This window comes from Rhea americana, unplaced genomic scaffold, assembly GCF_003343005.1.
Source record: "Rhea americana isolate MKP2758 unplaced genomic scaffold, rheAme1 scaffold_3, whole genome shotgun sequence".
NCBI lineage: Eukaryota > Metazoa > Chordata > Aves > Rheiformes > Rheidae > Rhea > Rhea americana.
Genome location: NW_028186423.1, coordinates 12,566,015 through 12,583,518, shown reverse-complemented (window position 1 = coordinate 12,583,518; position 17,504 = coordinate 12,566,015). Strand labels below are relative to the sequence as shown.

The window sequence follows — 17,504 nt, the reverse complement described above, 5'->3', positions numbered from 1 at the left end:
GTGCTGCACCTGCTACAGATCAACTGCCTAGCAGGAGCAAGGTTAAAATTTTTCTTCATATTACTGGATTAAAAAAAGATTATGCAATTTGCAATCTTTCCACTTCATAAACAATGGGCAAGAAATTCCTTCTCGTTAATGTGGAATGCTATCAACAACAAAAGAATTTGCCCTCTCGCGCACTTCTCTGTTTGGTTGAAAGCCACAGGAAAAGGTACACAAAGTTACTTAATTCATAAGCTAATACAGCCATGTCATTCAAAGCTTTTGCTGTTAAGGTACTATGGTAGAGTTCCACAGTACGATTGCAGTGTGATATAGTATTTTTTTTTTAATATACCCACTGTACATAAAAGCAGTTCAATCATTTACAAAAAAAAAAACGCAGGAGTATCAGCTGCTTCTCATACTTAGAAAAAAAAAATCCCCACAGCTTTCTGTTTTGAAGGTCCCTCAGATTTGAGTATTTCTTATCAGTCTATAAACATGCTTTCATTCAAGGAAAATGTTTGCAGAAGGTATTTCCCATGGAGGCTGAGGGCTGGGTTTCACATCCCCGAGCATCCCTGGAAAGCGCTTTGCRCCCGAAGCCCAAGGTGTGGCAGGGGCTGTCAACTGGGCACGCGGGGAGGACTGGCGGAGGGCACTGCGCCACCGACCTTGCTGTAGCTGGTGATACACGAGCTCCCGGGACAGGCAGGTGGCTGCCAGCGCAAGCAGCCACCTTCGAGCATCCTGCTGCGGGGCAGCCCAGGCAGGGGCCTTTGCTCTTCCTCTCCGTGCAACGCACCTACGCAGTTGGATGTGACATTTTACCCGATGAATATTCAAGTGTCACATTAGTAATTCAAAGCCTTGAGGACTTGAAAAAAAATGTAGAGTTAAACCAAGGATTTGGGGGATGAGGGAAGGCACCGGTTGCAGCCTCACAACCTCATTCCTAGAAGGAGGGAAACTGCACAGCATTTGGTTGGGCAGGAGGTAACATGGGGGGGGGAGGAGTACCACTATACGGTCTGAATTCAGGGAAGTAACAGAAACTGGCAGGTAAAGGAAAGGAAGAAAGCTGCACAGTAGATACAAAGAAACAGAAGAAATGAGTGGTTGCAAGGTAATAAACACAAGTGACACCAGTATCAGCCAAGGGAGAATGCTCTGACTGGCCTGATCTGTCACCAAAACCTATGGGTCATGTCAACTGAGCTGCAGAGAGTGATCACGTTGTGCAGATAAACAAGACAGACGAGTCAGAGTAAGAAAAAGGGATTCTGCCTACACCCTAAGTATAATCAAAACAAAACAGAGCACTTGTTCATCAGTGGCAGTTCAGCTGTATCAAACTGCATACAAGAGAACCAACTTTGAAGGTGTTGCAGCAATTAAATCCAAACCTTCTGATAAATAACACACTTGACACAATGCATGAGAATGTCATCACTAACATAAGCCAAGATCCTCAGAAATGCTGTAGCTTAGAAATAGATTGGGGGGGGGGGGGAAACATAGCTAGTCATGGCACTCAGAGTACAGGAGAGTTCAGAGTAGAGTTCAAATTCACTCTCTCTCCAGTTCCTGAACCAGCAGCTTGATCATGCCTGCCATGTCCTAGGTGTCCAGCTGTCTCAGCTGCAGGATCTCTTCCAGTTTGGGCCTGGAATTCAGCCCAGTGCACCAAGCAAGCTTACCCAAAAGGCTATTGCTCAAATTCATACATCACTGTAAAAGGTTACATACAAATCAGCACCTGTAAATCCTGCCCTCATGGCATTATTCTTGACCATCCCCTAATCATTACCATAAATCACCAAAGCTACAAGTCTCAAAATAGCTAGGAACCATTTTAAACTCTAACAGAATAATGAAGCTGAAAATGAATTTTAAGTAGTACCACAAAAATAAGTGGAAAAAAATGACAAGCTGTCAACCTTACAATTAGATTTACCATTAGAAATGCGAACAGGAACAGTGTTCAGTGATTAACATGCTCAAATATAGAAACTATCATGCTATTCCTCTTACCAAGCTACTTCTTGGAATATAACTGTACTTTAAAGCTAATGACTGCTACCATTCAGCTTCAAAATGCATACTGCAATCCTCATGTCATCATACTCTGCAAACAAGATTCTTCTAAAAATTCAGAACTCAATTAACAGCATGGAGAAGCACAATACACCATGTCTCTCTCCTGATGGCTACAAGTTACCTACACAGTGTATTTGAGAAAAAAGGGTTTTAGGTACATATCTGTAATACCACTACTGTTACCCAGGTGTTCCCAACTTAGAAAAGATTCAAACCAGCATAGTTGCAGAGGGAAGGAAAAAAAAAAAAAAAAAAGAAGAGGAATCTGTATGAGGAGAGAACAGGAGACCCTGGCTTGGTTACGCAGATGAAGAGAAGCATGAGAGGCAATACTGATCCCCTCTATCCCTCTATGAGCACAAGGGAAATAAAACTGAAGGGGGGAGAAGAGCTGCCTAGTCCAGGAGCAATGGGACGCAAGAAGACATGGTCAAACTGATAAAATACATGCCCTGCTTAAACATATGGTTTCTAACCATTAAGAGCAAGGTTCTGAACAGACTAACAGGAATAACGGGACAAAGTTAACTAGATGTTTTTAACACAGTTTGATCAATCCACATCCTTAAGCAGCTGACCCTGGAATTAGCATCATACAATTACACATCTTAAATCATAACAAAAATAAAGCCTGAAGTGTTAACCACAGAGTGCAAATGCAATTCATTTTTTGTATGCTTTTATGGATTTGAGGGAGGGGTRGAGAGACTGGGAGAGGAATCACGTCCCTCTCTGAATAAGTGTATGAGGAAACAGTACAGCATTTCAGACGCTCCAAGCAYGACTCCAGTTTCACGCAAGCCGTACTGATTTACATTAAATGCACACCACAGAACGCTGACTAGTTAGAGCTATTTCCATACAGCTTTTCATTTTTGCCTGAAACTCAAGCGCAAACCGCACCCAAGAAACACAGCAAAGCAGCAACAAGAGAGAGACCAAACTTGCCTGCTCGTGACCTGCTTCCCACTGCACTTCAATGCTGCCCGCTGGGAGGAATGACAAGCACGCCCGTAGGCATGCACTTGCCTTTCTGGCCCCTCCTGGGAATCACTCTTCCTGCTGCTGCTAAGGCATCCCCTCTGCAAACAGGGTCCCGAACATGAAAAGCTGGCATGCCAATATTAAGGCAAGACCCGGAGAGCCAGCAACAGCCTCCCTGGGAGCCTCCTAGGGGATTCAGGGCTCCCTCTCACATCCTAGCAATGCAGGCTGGTCTCCTTTTCCTCTTTCTGAAGAGTCTTTTCTGAATTGCTACCTCCTCAGTTTGTCTCGCTGGAAATCAGTCTTACTTCTGCTTCCAGGCAAGGGGCAGTGCAGGAGCTCTGCAGCTCCAGGAGTTAAATGGGGTGGCAAAAGCAAGGGTGCCAGATGAAACATGTTTTGGGCTGCTTGTTCACACCTGTGTCTGCCAGACYGCAAAGGAGGAAGATGACAGTCATGGCATGGGAAAGCACAAGAACAAGGACATCTTCCAAATAAATAAATAAAATATATAACACAACAAAAAATTGGGCATYGCTATTGGCAGTGGTGCTGCACTTGCACCTGTAGTCAGCTCCTTTTGTCACCATGGCAAGAATTATAGACCAAGACGGTGCAGCACTGTGACAAGGAAGATAAACACACAGGACTAGTGAGATTTTGGAGGAGGGAGGAGAAGGTACACAGGTTCCTCAACACCTAAGATGGAGGGGGAGATGGGGGGGGGGGAACCAAGACACTTCTAAAATGGAAGAAAATAACATGAGCAATAGGAAAATGATGGAAAACAACAGATGCAAAAAGGGAGCAAGAAAAGGTGACCTTAAACATGAAAAAACTGAGAAAGGAAAGAATACCTAAAAAATTAAAATATAGAATTAAAAAAAAAAGAGCATGAAGTATAGAGCAATTAAAAGAGGTTTCCATATAAGAGTATGGAATCATTGTTTTATTTGGATTGTTTATGTGCAACAAAAGATTACACTAGAGTCAAGCCTGCATATGTAATCTGCAATTTAATTAAGTTGCTCAATTATCATGATTATCAGGGTGGGGCAGGAACATTAATTTAAACAAATGTAACAAATACATTTGCTTTCTTTAGGGTGCAATTGTGCTGTGTGGCAAGTCTTAGTTAACTGTTTCTTTGAAGCTCTACACATGCACCGAGAMACATTGAGATGCTATAGGAACGGAAGTTACGGTGCATCTTTCCCAATTCAACTGGTATCTGGAAAAAAGACAAAATTCAATAAACATATCTGGCAGGTTGTTTTGCTTTGTTTTTCTCCCAGGCTGCCTAGGCCAATAAATGACGATGGTCCTCCACATTAGGCTGCCTACTACTTCCATTTAAATACCTACCATTTCAGCTAATTTTAACAGTAATCATGCAAAGAAAGATGGTTTCCCTCCCTTCCTTTTGGGGGAAGGAAGGGAGCAGAACTTCATAAGGACCATGATGCAGATGCAGATTTTCACTGAAGTATTACAGCATCACCCAGATAGTGCCTTTCAATTTACAGGCTTAAAAAAAAAAAAAAAAAAAAAAAAAAAAAAAAAAAAAAGACACAGAGTAGCTACAGTGCCTAGCAACAAAACTACTGACATTTTGGGAAGAGAGACTGATGCATTTGTTCTCCCCAGTCCCCCCCAATTCTAAATATCTTCTGAATGGCTCATACTTAACAGCCTTGCTTCTTAATACTGCAATTTTAAGGCTATTCGGAGTAATTTAACCTTGGCCACATGAAAAATGCTACATYTCCTTCAGCTCTACACTCCTGAGGAATCCTCCTTATTCACACTCACATTCCCTCAAGTAACGGCGCATTCTCATGACAGATGGGGGTATTTTAGAAAGAATAAAGCAATTTTTACACACTCAGCGTGACACCAACCATTAAAGCCTGCTGAAATCAGTTTAACACTGAATTTAGCGCGGCCTGTTGCAACAGCGCAGGGGAAGAGCTGCGTGTACTCGAAGGCAGCGGGAGGGAAGCAGCCCAGGAGAGGGCCCGTTTAAGGAGCCGGGCAGCTCCTGCCTGTTCGTCAGAGTCACCTTCTCCCATCAGCAGCAACGGGTGCAGGGGCCACAGAGCCAAGGGACCAGCGCCGCGGCGCGACCACGGGCAGCTGCTGGGTACTGAAGCCCATGAGAACATGGTGCACGGGAAGGTCTTCCCCGCACATCGCTTCTCAGCTCCAGGCAGCRCTCAGTGTTGTGGTTAAGGGCCAGCAGAAGACCTGCCCTGCAGGGTTCTCCTCCCCGCCTGGGATCTCCCGTAAAGATGAGCTCCACAGTGCGACTCCCACGGGCATAACAGAATTAAGAAAAAGGTAAAACAAAAACAAACAAACAAACGAAAACAAACCCTACACTTTTTTTTTTTTTTTTTTTTAAGTGAAACCAGGATTATGGAGTTCAAGGTGCCTGGCATAGAACAGGACCAACTGTCCTCAAAGGCTTGAAATCTTGCCCAGGCCCCTGCCTTTATCGCACTGTGGTGTAAACTTCACTAAGATAACAGAGCTGCATGTAACAGCAACGGCGTACCAAGCRAGCGCCGCTGCATCGATAAGAGGAAGGAACAAGCTGTAAGTGGCAGGTGCCCTTCGGGGGAATGTACCTACGGGTAAGCTGCAAGTGAGAAGGGCAGGAGCAACMGCGCTTTGACAGCCTGGGCAGACCGGCCTCTTCCCCCAGAGCAGCGCTCCGCGCAGTTCAGAGCTCAGTCCCCTTTTGGGCTGCACAACGGGAATTAAACTAATTCCCTCACAGGCACTCTTACCGTAAAGTAAGTACGCTCTCAGAAAGCCAGTACAGAGCTTTCTATTTCTTGGGCTATTTCCTTGTTTAGACAAGCCTCAGCTTTCCCACCAGTTATTCACATTCCAGCCCAAGTCAAGAAAATCAAGTGATGTGCTTTTTCACTCTGAACAGACTTCGCAAGCTAAGTGTGTAAAATGCTCTAACACCAAGTTACCACATTACACAGAACTGGAATGACAGTAATCCACTTAAAGTTGAAACTTCCCCCCCAAGCCTAATGAGTAATAAAAAATCAGCAAAGAACTCTTGTTCTTGAAACGGAAAGTTTTGGCAGAGCTCACCTTTTCTTTTTTTTTTTTTTTTTTTGATTTTTTTCTGGAGAAGCCTAGGGAGACAGTAGCATCCCTGTGATTGAGCTAAATTTCCTGCAGCATGTGTGCTAAGAGACACATTTTTTTCTCTTTTCCTCTCTATTTTGCTCACACAGGTTAACAATTCAGTATGGATAAAACTCAGCCCCTCCAACTGCATGCTCAGATCCGCTTAGTCCCCAATTCTAGACTACAATTTAGTACTTCATTTTTCTTCACGGAAAACTGAGGTGTGCTCTAACTTTGCTTCCTTCAGCAGCCCCACACAGATCTTGTTTTCTGAAAGGAGCAGCAAGCAACTTCCTTTAACTCCGTTGCCCTGCCAGGGCTTATCCCACGATGTAGAGCCGAACTCCTCGCGCGCCCAGATCATTGAGCAGGTTTGGAGGTCAGCGGCATTTCCGTCCCCCTCAGCTCTTGCACTGGGGCCAAGCTCCCTCCCGTCCATCCCCGTTCTCGTGCCCCACAGAAAGCAGCTTGGTCRTTGCAGCACAACTGTTCCGTGACCACGTTAAGTAGCATTTAATGCTGCCTTTGTATTTATTAGCTCTTCTACACACATCACCAGAGGAGGGCAATTCAGTGTGGGCACATGGGTGCGGAGGTGTACATACAGGTGTTGAAAGACACGGTATGAGTCTTGTCCCGAACACAGAAGCGAGTCGTACAGCTACACATCTCCAGCGCTGACAAGCTGAAAATGTAGAAAGTCATCACGCCTGCAACTAATGTTTTTTTTTTTTTTTTTTTTTTTNACCAACTACAAAAAATCTGATAAGCCAGAGAAAAGCACTGCAGTGTCCAGCTAACAAAGATTTAACACAGAAATACTGACTACTGCATTTCCTTGGCAAAAGCAGGAGAAATCAAGTAGGTGTCACAACCGTAATTTAAGGTGTGTGCCTTTTCTACACAGTGGCCACTTTTTTCCAGCCAGGAAGGAACATTTCTTTACAAACACAGAAACAGTCATCAGTTATTTAAGGAAATAAATWAAWAAAAAAAAAGCATWTAAGTGACAGATTGCACCACAGACTACAGCTGATTGAGTTGATAAATGGGAATATTCTGCAGCTTATTTGGCAACCATACTTACAAAATCTTACTAAGGGCTAGTAAGTTGGAGGAAAAGTCATACTTTTGGAGCTTTAGTTTAGGGTAGAAGGAGGAATGAAAAATTTCCATATTAAAAAAAATTCCTGATGTCAATCATTACTTTTTCAGTTAGATTACTGTAATTTTTATTTTGATTACCATTTTGACATCTCTTTGCAGTAACTCTTCAGAAGTGTCAGTTTGAAATGTACGATCTCGTCTAAAACATCCCCCAAATACTATTTTTGTTTCACATAGAGGTCAAATATACCCAGCACTTACTATCCCAAGACAGGAGACCAGGGCTAGAAGCTGAGCTGTTACTTCTTGGGGTACACTCAGGGGTCTGCACACATGCAATTTCTTCCCAGCATCTCTCAGACACATTTCATATCACCGCCTATTGAAAAACTGTCAGTTTAATGCAGCAGCTGWGTTTTAGTCTGCCTGATAGAAACCTCGAGCAGCTACTAAAAATGTCACAAAGAGTTTGCATCAACCTACTCTTTTCCCACACCCTACATTTCAAAGTGTTTAGGCAGCAACAAAAAACAATTAAAGGAAATTCATAGCTAAGGCCGAAACATACCATACATTTTCAAGGAGAAGGGCACAAAAACATTAGTAAACCTCTGCAGTGATTACATACTCCCACTATCAAGCATTGAAAAAACTATATAACAATGTCGTCGCTAACTATTAATAACCATACTTCCTTTCCAGCATATARCTCTCTTAATGGTCTAACAAACATGTTTTCATACAAGCCACATTCTTATTTCGAGGAGACAGCAGAAAGAGCTCAAGAACTGATTTATGGTTCCACATGTATGATTATCAAACCCTGCATCATTCCTAGATGTCATCTATTGATTTATCCTTTACGTTCTCAGAACTCACTTCAAACTTTTGGGGTTTTGCAGCACGGCCTATGAGAGAATAGGACCGAGAYGCAAAATTTCATGTTTGCCCTGACTTACCAGTTGACCTCAAGAAAAGTCATTTAAACTCTTCTGTTTGTGCTTTGCTTTCTTCAGCTGTAGAAATAAAATAAAGGCCTATTTTCTAAGTACTTTAAAATGTTTAATATAGAGAGAGATTTTAAGTGTTTAAAAAGTTTTAAATCTTAATTTAAATTCTCAAGGATAGTGAGCAGATTTCTGCAGTGTTTCATAACTGAAAGACAAAAAAAAAGGTCATATCCTCTGTTTTTTTTTTTTTTTTTTATTAGGTATTTTCATGCCATGGTTTAAGTGCTCATCATTCTCCCAAATTTGAAGCAAGATCTGCTTAGCAGTCTGAAGTAATGGCAGTTTAAACTTTTGAATTTTACTGAAAAGCTACACTGAAAATAAACATGTTAATATTTGATTGCCTTTTTCATAGTACTTACAAAAATCTCCCTAGGATTCAATAACTGAATAATTTTACGCACTGTTTGGTGGTTATATTGCAAATGCTATGCAAGCTGAAAGATCTTTTCTCAGACTAACATATGTCTTTTACATCCAGGAAACTTGTTTCAGCACTTCAGCTGGACCAYTGATCAAAGAAAAAGTTTCCCCTCCCACCTAATTTTACTTGTCAGAACAAAAGTAGATACTTAAGGCAGTAACAGTCAAGTAGAAGTCCTCATCTATTTAAACACTTTAAGAATCTGAAGATATTGTGGCACTAACTTAAAACAGTGCAATAAACATACCGCTACATAATAAAATGCACCTCAGCATTTAAAAAAAAAATTATACCATTTGCCATAGGAGACCAGTTTCCAGCTAAGCACAATATCAGGCTGGAGTACTAGGGGGAAAAAACAAAAAGTCAAAAAAGAAGTATGAGGAATACAGTATCTCAATCTGTTTAAGTATTGTAAAATACTATTACTTAGAACTACACTGTCCTTCCTTGCAATTAGTTTACTCATTAAAACCCTCTTGCTTTCCACCAGAAAAACAAAACCAACACTTCACAGGAGGCATTATGTTACCTGCAGCATAAAAAGAATATTAAATGAAGAAAATAACAGCTATTATAAAGAGGCAAACAAACTCATTTTTTATCATTTGAAATGATCCTGAGCCTGCAGAAAATTTATAGGGTGCCTATAAAGGAAAGCGCATATGATGGGAAGCTGGGTGAAGTGCACAAGATATGCGCAGCGTTATTTGTTCACTTTCACTTTCTTCCTATTCTTAAGTTTTAGGCATACTGAAGTTGTTTAAAAAAATAATCACAAGAAACAATAGTTGTTTTTGTAAAAGCAAAATCTGCATTTGCAGAAGTTAAGACTATGTCAAGTAACTAGAAGTCTTCGGAGAAAGGGATGTGCATCATCTTGGGTCTTGCCCTGTAACAGGCAATACCATACACAGACAAATCAGCTTCTTGGTGAAAACACATCAGATTTCACACTTAGCAGAAGTGCTGCATAAACACTCGCCCTTGACCTCCAAACTTACAATCCAAAGGCAAAAATCAAAATCACAGGACATGTCTCAGCCATGAAGGAAATGGAAGGCAGGACTCGAGGCAGAGTTCACTGCTCCCCTAGCTATTACGTGGGCTGGGACTTGTCAGAAAGGCTTCTGAAAACTTCCAAAGAAAAAGTYATGCTTCAAATCGCTCTTCATTATGCCTTCCTCAGCATTTCTAACCCCCTCATCACTGCAAAAAGCAGCGTTAGACAAGGAAATTAGACAGAGCAAATCCTCAAATGGTTATTAGCTCATTAGTCAGCTCTCAACCAAAATTTATGAGGCTGGCCATTTTGTGTGAGAGTTTTTGGATAATATTAGTCTGAGCTATCTGTTTTTCCTGGTGTTTGTTAGCAAAGCAAGGCCAACAGCACTATTTTTTTTTTTTTATACATAATTTATTTCATGTTCGCATATTTGTCTTCATTTTCCATGAGGAATAGAGGAAAAAGGCGAGGGGGCACTTCTCCGTTATTCACTTTCTCACTCCACACAAATTGCTGTTAGCATTAYTAATACTGATCTAGCCCTTTCTAGTCCTATTCACAGATCAGAAGTTGGAAAAGATTTTAAAAGTCACAAAATATTAAGAACAACCTCCCCCCCAAAAAACACACTACAAAGAGGTAAGAAAAAAAATAAACATCTCACAGATAAATGAGAATACTGCCTATGCAACTGGATAAACAAGGAAGACAACTACATAACAAAAAACGCAAGATGACAGAAAGCATGAATCAGTATAAAGGTTGTACTAAACATCAGGAGTTGGACAMTAGGAGAAAATAAATGCAGTCAGGATTTTCAGCAGGAAGGAATGATTCCAAAGCACTTTTGAAGCAGAGCTGCTGGGGAGGGGGGAGGAAGGACATTTTTTAAATAAAAAGTGTCATATTAATATATTACCATCACATTTTAAAGTTTTCTAAATGGAAGACTTATCTAAATTATCTAGAGTGAGCTTTGTGGCCAAGTCCTAAATAAAACATGCAAAATTTAGACTGAGTTGTACAGCTTCTACCAAAACGATGTTTAAAAACATCCAGTAGGAAACTGAAATTTGACATTTGAATGCCAGTCTCCTACACCAGAAAGTGTATCAAGAAAACTTTCCCACATAAGATATTTGGCCAGCTGTATTTGATGACAGAAGATAAGGATGTGCCATGGTGGATCCAAGTTCTGCAAAGTTTTAGGCAAAAAGGCTCAGAAAAGTAATTTTAGTGGTAGCATTTTACCTTCTCCACCCTTGCCTTGATCTCTCTCTGCTTTTTTTTAGTATTTTTCTTGTTTCTCCCTTCTTACCTTTATCATCTACTTTATTGGTTTACATATTAACATACACCTGTATGCTAATAATCTCCATTGTAAAGAGGTTCTCCTTCACTTTCCGTTGGCTATCTTGGTACAAGTGGAATTAATACCTTCTGATACATTAAATRAATAAGTTATATTATATAGTGCTGCTATAGTAGAATTCATTAAAGGAGAGATGGAAAGATAGTTGAATATGGGATTGTCAGAAGGACATGTCGGGCCTAAATGAACCAAGAAAGTAAGTGGTTTGGGAAAAAAAACCAACAAACTATTAAGAGGGTTAGGGTACTTTTTACCCTAGATGATCCCCAATTTCCTTCTTAAAATCCCAGTATATCGTTTTCTGAATGTGTACAGTCTAACTTAAGATAGCCTATATATGAATGGTCTTATGCTCTTGTATGAAAAGCAAACAAAAGCTTACTAAAAATGYGCCAAAGCTGAACTAAGGAACTTCTTGTGAATAAGATGTTTTGTGCTAATTTTCATCCAGTACTCAAACTGGGAGAACTGGAAGGGAATAGCAACAGCTCTGCATGAACAAAATGAATGACCAGTTAATAAAGAATATATAAATAAAATCTAAAACATAGAAGAATAATGGCATTTTATTTTAAATCCTATTAGCCCAATAGCTGCCTTCTCTATCCTGTGGTTTGACCATAGCCCTCAGGCCTTCGGTGTGACAGTAAGTTTCCCAGCCACAGAGCAGAGCTGAACTTCCACCTTATTACCAGGATTCAGAGACACACACGGTCTTAAAAAAGAGCCACATCAGGAAGTGCAAGGTAGGGTTCCCGCAATCCACCACTCCCCACCAGAGACATTGACTCCCATTCTGAATTTGCTATCTGTCAAATGGAAACTTCTATTTATTAGAACTTTGCCTTGCTACTAGGCATACATTYGGTTCTTTTGAGCAACAAACTGTTCTGATGTCAAGGTTGCATATACACTGTACGAAACTCATTCAACTTCCCACTGTCTCAGGGTTTCTTAGGACTTCCACCCCAATGTATGATTCTACATTTGCTTTCAGCCAACTGAGGCACAAATGTGAGGTTCCTCAAGGAGAAAGATACTGCAGCCAACAACGCATCTCTTAAAATGCCTGGTAGAGCCTCGTTGGAAGATCTGTTGTCAGTCCGTAAGGTTCCCTTCTCTTCTTACTAGATGCAAACCATTTTACACGATAGGATTCAGCTAAAAGGCAGGGACCCCCCAATTATGGAGATCTGGCCTTTCTTTGGGTTTGCTTCTGCAAAGCACTGATTACTTCCATCTCCCCCGAGAACTCAAAGCAAAAAAATCACTCTGTAACTTTTAATTTACTTCATTTCATGGAGACTGCAATATTTGCCTCTGTCTTTCTCTTTTTGACCATTTTACTACTAAAATGTGAGTRCTATATGAAAGAAAACAGTCAAGCTTTAAAAAGCAACGTAATAAAAAGCATACAGATAGAAATAATGTGATTGTCCTCCATTACTACTACTACTAATAAGCTTTTAGGGAAAAAAAAATCATTTATTCTAGAGAAAATATTTGARATTTTCCCCCTGTTAGTAGAAACTTGGGAAGAACACCTGGCAAGGGGAACAACAAAAAGAAGGAAACATCCAGAAACCTGAGAAGGTCACTTAGCCCATAAAATCAGAAAGGATGCAATGTAGGAGCAGGGATCGCTCTTTAACGCACCTCAGAAATGTTGAAAAGTCTGACATTGCCTTTCAGTACCTGAGGGCAGCTGTATCGCTCYGGGAGATAGAGCACATCATTTAATTTGCGATTGTCTAGATATAGCTTAAGCTGTTCCAGAACAAGTATAATCAGGGTTTTCTCCATTACAGAAACAAAGCAATTGGGATAAAGATCTACCTAACAAGATCTATCAGTGTAGGAGAGGTTTTTTGGTTTGTTTGAGCATATCTCCAAGATATAGGTCTATCTCATTTAAATATGGACCAGAAGCAGATTTTTAAGGCAGGCTRCACACTCGCTATCTTTGACAGCTAAATCCCAGCCTCCACAGTTCTGACTTTTCATTACACCTACGATGTCCTGCTGAAACAAAGGACTAGGAATGACTGCTTTGTACCCACTTTGCCTTCCTACCTTGCTGCACTAGGAAAAATATATGGACTTCTCAAAAAAGCTGTGGATCTTACCAAGTAAAACTTGGAAAGAGAAGCAGAAGTCAATTCTGCATTTCCCAGAAATTATTTCAGTGGAAAGTTTTTATACAAATAGCATTCTCTCACCTTAGATGTAGTAATGTTAGTGAAAGCATTAACTTGGGCTATTAATCAAGCATTCAAGTATCTCCCCTTCAGTGTCCCTCTAGTTAAAAGAAAAAAGAAAAGAAAAACTCACTCATGTCTGAGCTCCCTTCAGGAAACCTAGAACTGCACTGTCTCTGAAACCTGTCGTCTCTTGTTAAAAATCAACTTGGAGCAAGTCTCGTTGCTCCACAACTACAGCTGGAATTGGTCCTTTGTACCCTGAGGCCTGCACACCCTGTTGCTCAGGGAGCCAGCTCAGGAACTGCACCAGCATTTCCTTGGTGGCTCACCACGGGTGAGCGGTGGCAAGCTAGCCCGGGACAGCTGCAGCGGTACCCCTTCCCAGCACACCATCAGCTCGSCTCTTTAACAGCCCTAGGTTACAGCCTGACCCGTGGCAAACTGGCAATGATCTGACACTCACCAACATGCAAGGCTTTGAGCTGCAGCAGTTCTGCAAAATATGCTGTGCTGTGGTTAGAGCTGGAATTCCCAGTTGTTATTTCCTGCTCATTGCAATAAGGATAAAAAAATTTCACATACCGGCCAAGCTGACTTAAGAGCTTGTTGTCACCATCAATGGATAGGTCTACGCTGCCCTCTGTCTCCTGTTACCACTGCTTCCTTGCAGCAACTCAGGCATTTGCCTTATCCCTTCCGGAATCAATTCAGTTTTCTAAACTGTAATATACATATATATGTGCTTGTTTACAAATACGTATGTATAAGACTGTTAGATCTCACATGAGCAATGGTTGGAACATAGCTGAGAACACCAGGGAAGTGGGACTACCTTAATAAGCCATTACAAAGATTTCACATTATGGCTGGGCATAGTCTCCCTTCCAAGTAGAATTAACACAAGCTGCAGCCCAACATTTTTTTGGCCATTCTAAATTAAGTGCATCAGGTTACATCAGTTTAAGTTTGATTAGTACTATACTTGGCATTCAGTGACCAAAAATGCTAAGTTTCACTTAGGTATTTACTTATTAAAACACATTTATTTACTTATTTATCACTCCATCGTGATTATACCTGAACCATTGTAATTCACATCCAAATTTGCTACACAGCAGTATAATCAAACTAAAGATGAAAGCTAAAGCTTATTTTCAGTTGTTTAAAATGAGCCTGGAATTTAAGTGATCAGCTAATAAAGAAATTCCTATTAGATTCTATGAGAGCATTAATGCATCACAATTCTCTATTTCCCCACAAAAAGTGTAGCACACAATATTGTATATAAAACAGAATGCTTCATTATTCAAATATAGGCTTTTGTTTCCTGTTTTACTCAAGAATTTTTTCAAATTACCATGAAGTCAAAGAAACAACATAATGAAGCCATGCTGGAGACTGAACCAAACATGCTGGTTGATCATTTTATTTCTGTGCTGCTGAAAAACTAAGTATTTGAAGAGAATATTTGAATAAGGTATTAAGAATATTTTCTTTAAAAAAAAGCTAATATGGAAGTCAAATACATTCAAACACAGTCAAATACAGCTGCAGTGGTACCCCTTCCCAGCGCACCATCAGCTCAGCTCCTTAACAGCCCTGGGTTACAGCCTGAGCCATGTGGCAAACTGGCAATGACTCGGGACTCAAACTCAGCATGATGAGTCCAGAGGACAATGAACAAGACCGAATGGGAAGAACATGATCATAAGATGTCTACAGAAAAGATGCACAGGAATTTCAAGACCCACATTCAAGTCAAAGCACTTATTTATCGTTAAGGGGAAAAAAAAACAAACAAAAAAAAATATACACCACACACTTTAAATTTAAAGTTCATTACAAAAAAGTCCCCCTACTAACAGTATTTGCAAGCCTCATACAGGCCTGGAAAATAGCAAATTAAAGAAATACAGGCATTGAATACAGCAGAAACAAAAGCCACAGAAGTATATACAAAACCATGGAGAACACAATCTAGAGGAAGATTTGTGGAAGAATCAACTTATGAATGATGAAAATATTTCCAAAACATAACACAAGTCTACAAAATAATTTCTTAACAAGCTGTACATCTAGGAGCACTGTAAGCCTTATTCTTCTATGCTTCAAAGACAGACAAAAAAGCTACCAGCAARAGCGTGTTACTCTGGGAATTACTTCAAGAGGAAGAGTGAATCCTTTCCATCTTGAAATCCTGTGGGTTCACAGTATCCCGAGACTGTTAGGTACCAATACTTTTGTTTCTCCAGATACTCCCCCCCCCACATAGCTTCTAATACAATAAACAGTATGCAGGGATGAGAGCTGGTCTCTTCAAAACCTGGTACACTCTTAAGTAAAGGGAAAGAAAACCTTCTCTCCCGTTATAGGCATCATAATCGTGATCTTCTGAAATTAATATATTTATGCAAAATCTTTTCCATCAGCTAACACAAAACATCAGCTCTCCCAATGATTATCTGCAAGCGATATTTTAAGTCAACAATACCACTGGACAATCTTGGTTAACTAGACTCATTCACCCTTCCTCCCCTTTCTTGAATTTTTGCAGACTTGTAACAAATTGAGGGAATGATAATATACAAGTAAGTGCAAGATATGAACTACACACCTAAGGAATAACTCCAAATTTTTGTATCTGGAAACAAAATAAAAGCATGTATAAATGGGAGTTTACAAAGTTATGATTCAAGCCACCACAAAAATGAAATCTATTCCATGGTTTTCTGGTTTGGATTAATGGCTACTTCAGAGGCCATTTAGGCCATCAGACTAGCAATAGAATAACCATGCTGTCTTCCCCAAGACGATTTTGGTTTAATTTGAATTCTTTCCTGGATGCTTTATGGGAAAAGAATGTGCTGCACTCATTATTCCCAAGTCCAAGACCCTGAGCGCTTCTCGGACAAGGGCAACTAACGCTTCACACAATCCTTTCATGTGGAAATGCACATTCTGAGCTTGCACAAACACATGGCAACCTAATCCAACCTTATGGCCATCAGCCAAGTTACCAACAGAACCCCTTCTTCTCTAGACAGCCATATTGTTGCCCTGCAAAAGTAGGCATTTTATGCCTTTAAAATGTATAATTAGAAGTATCAGCAGATGTTTTGCATTTTACTTGCGATATGAAATTAAATATATTTTCCCCAACATAACGGCTGCATGTTTGCCATAAGGAGGAATCTTCTACTTGTTACAGAAATCATGTATATGTCCCCGTTCACCTTCAGTCCTTTAAAATAAAAGAAACAGTTCTCATCATAGGAGTAAGAGACATTGATGGTGACAAAGATACCCAAAACACGCTACTTTCCCAACAAAAACTGGTAAAGAACAATTTTAAAGAATTTGTTTTTTCATGATGCCAAATGGCTACAAAATTTATCCTACAGTCCCTGACCTGCAAGTTTGTCAGCAACACATAGGAAATCCTTTAAGATTACTGTGAAAATAAAATGATTCTATGTGATTTTTCTTTTGTTCCACAACAATGAGACTTACAACCAAAATATTGTGAAATTCCTTAACTGAAGTCTAAAGAGATCTACACATGATCTGGGTTATTTTAGTGCAACCTAAGCTTTAATGGGTTTGGGGAGAAGTAAATTCTAGAAATACTTAGGCTATACAGACTGTTTCTTAGTCTGTCCATTCTCTAGCAGAAGGATTTCTGAAGTAGTTTGTGTATGAGGCTGTTTAAGAACAAAAGACAACCATTTAAATAAAAAGCCAGAACAAAACAAAAAACCCCAAAACACACCACTAGCAAAATTATGCAGGCACTAAATCTGACATTATTACTTACCAAGCCAGCTATTGGAGTTGATAGGCGATTAATCTTCTTAATGATGCCAGGTTTGATCTTGTTAATCAAACTAAAAAGAAGTCACATGAATTCCTGTTATGCAATCAACTTTAAGCATGAGTATTATTGAGTATTATTATATGAGTTTATTAAGAAATATTTTGCATATATTGCTAATTTATGTGACTTGATCCAAGAAAAAATTGAACATGTAAATCCAAGTAATACACATTTGTTAATCAGTTTTCCAAAATTCAACAAGCAAACAACAGATTGCAGAAGCAAAAAGTAGGACAAGTCACAAAAATAAAGGTTGCTAAGAATGACAAAGTGAGAAAAAGAAATTAG

The 17,504-nt window shown here is 40.0% G+C and overlaps 1 protein-coding gene across 13 annotated transcripts in view; it reads right to left on the bottom strand.

The window, feature by feature from the left end:
* LMO7 (LIM domain 7) overlaps window positions 1-17,504 on the bottom strand; it is a 131,161-nt gene that overhangs the window by 75,217 nt on the left and 38,440 nt on the right. For all 13 annotated transcript variants that reach the window (XM_085309512.1, XM_085309513.1, XM_085309514.1 and 10 more), the window contains exon 3: window positions 17,157-17,226. In XM_085309512.1, coding sequence (XP_085165638.1) covers window positions 17,157-17,226 — 70 coding nt within the window. The remainder of the gene's footprint in view (window positions 1-17,156; window positions 17,227-17,504) is intronic.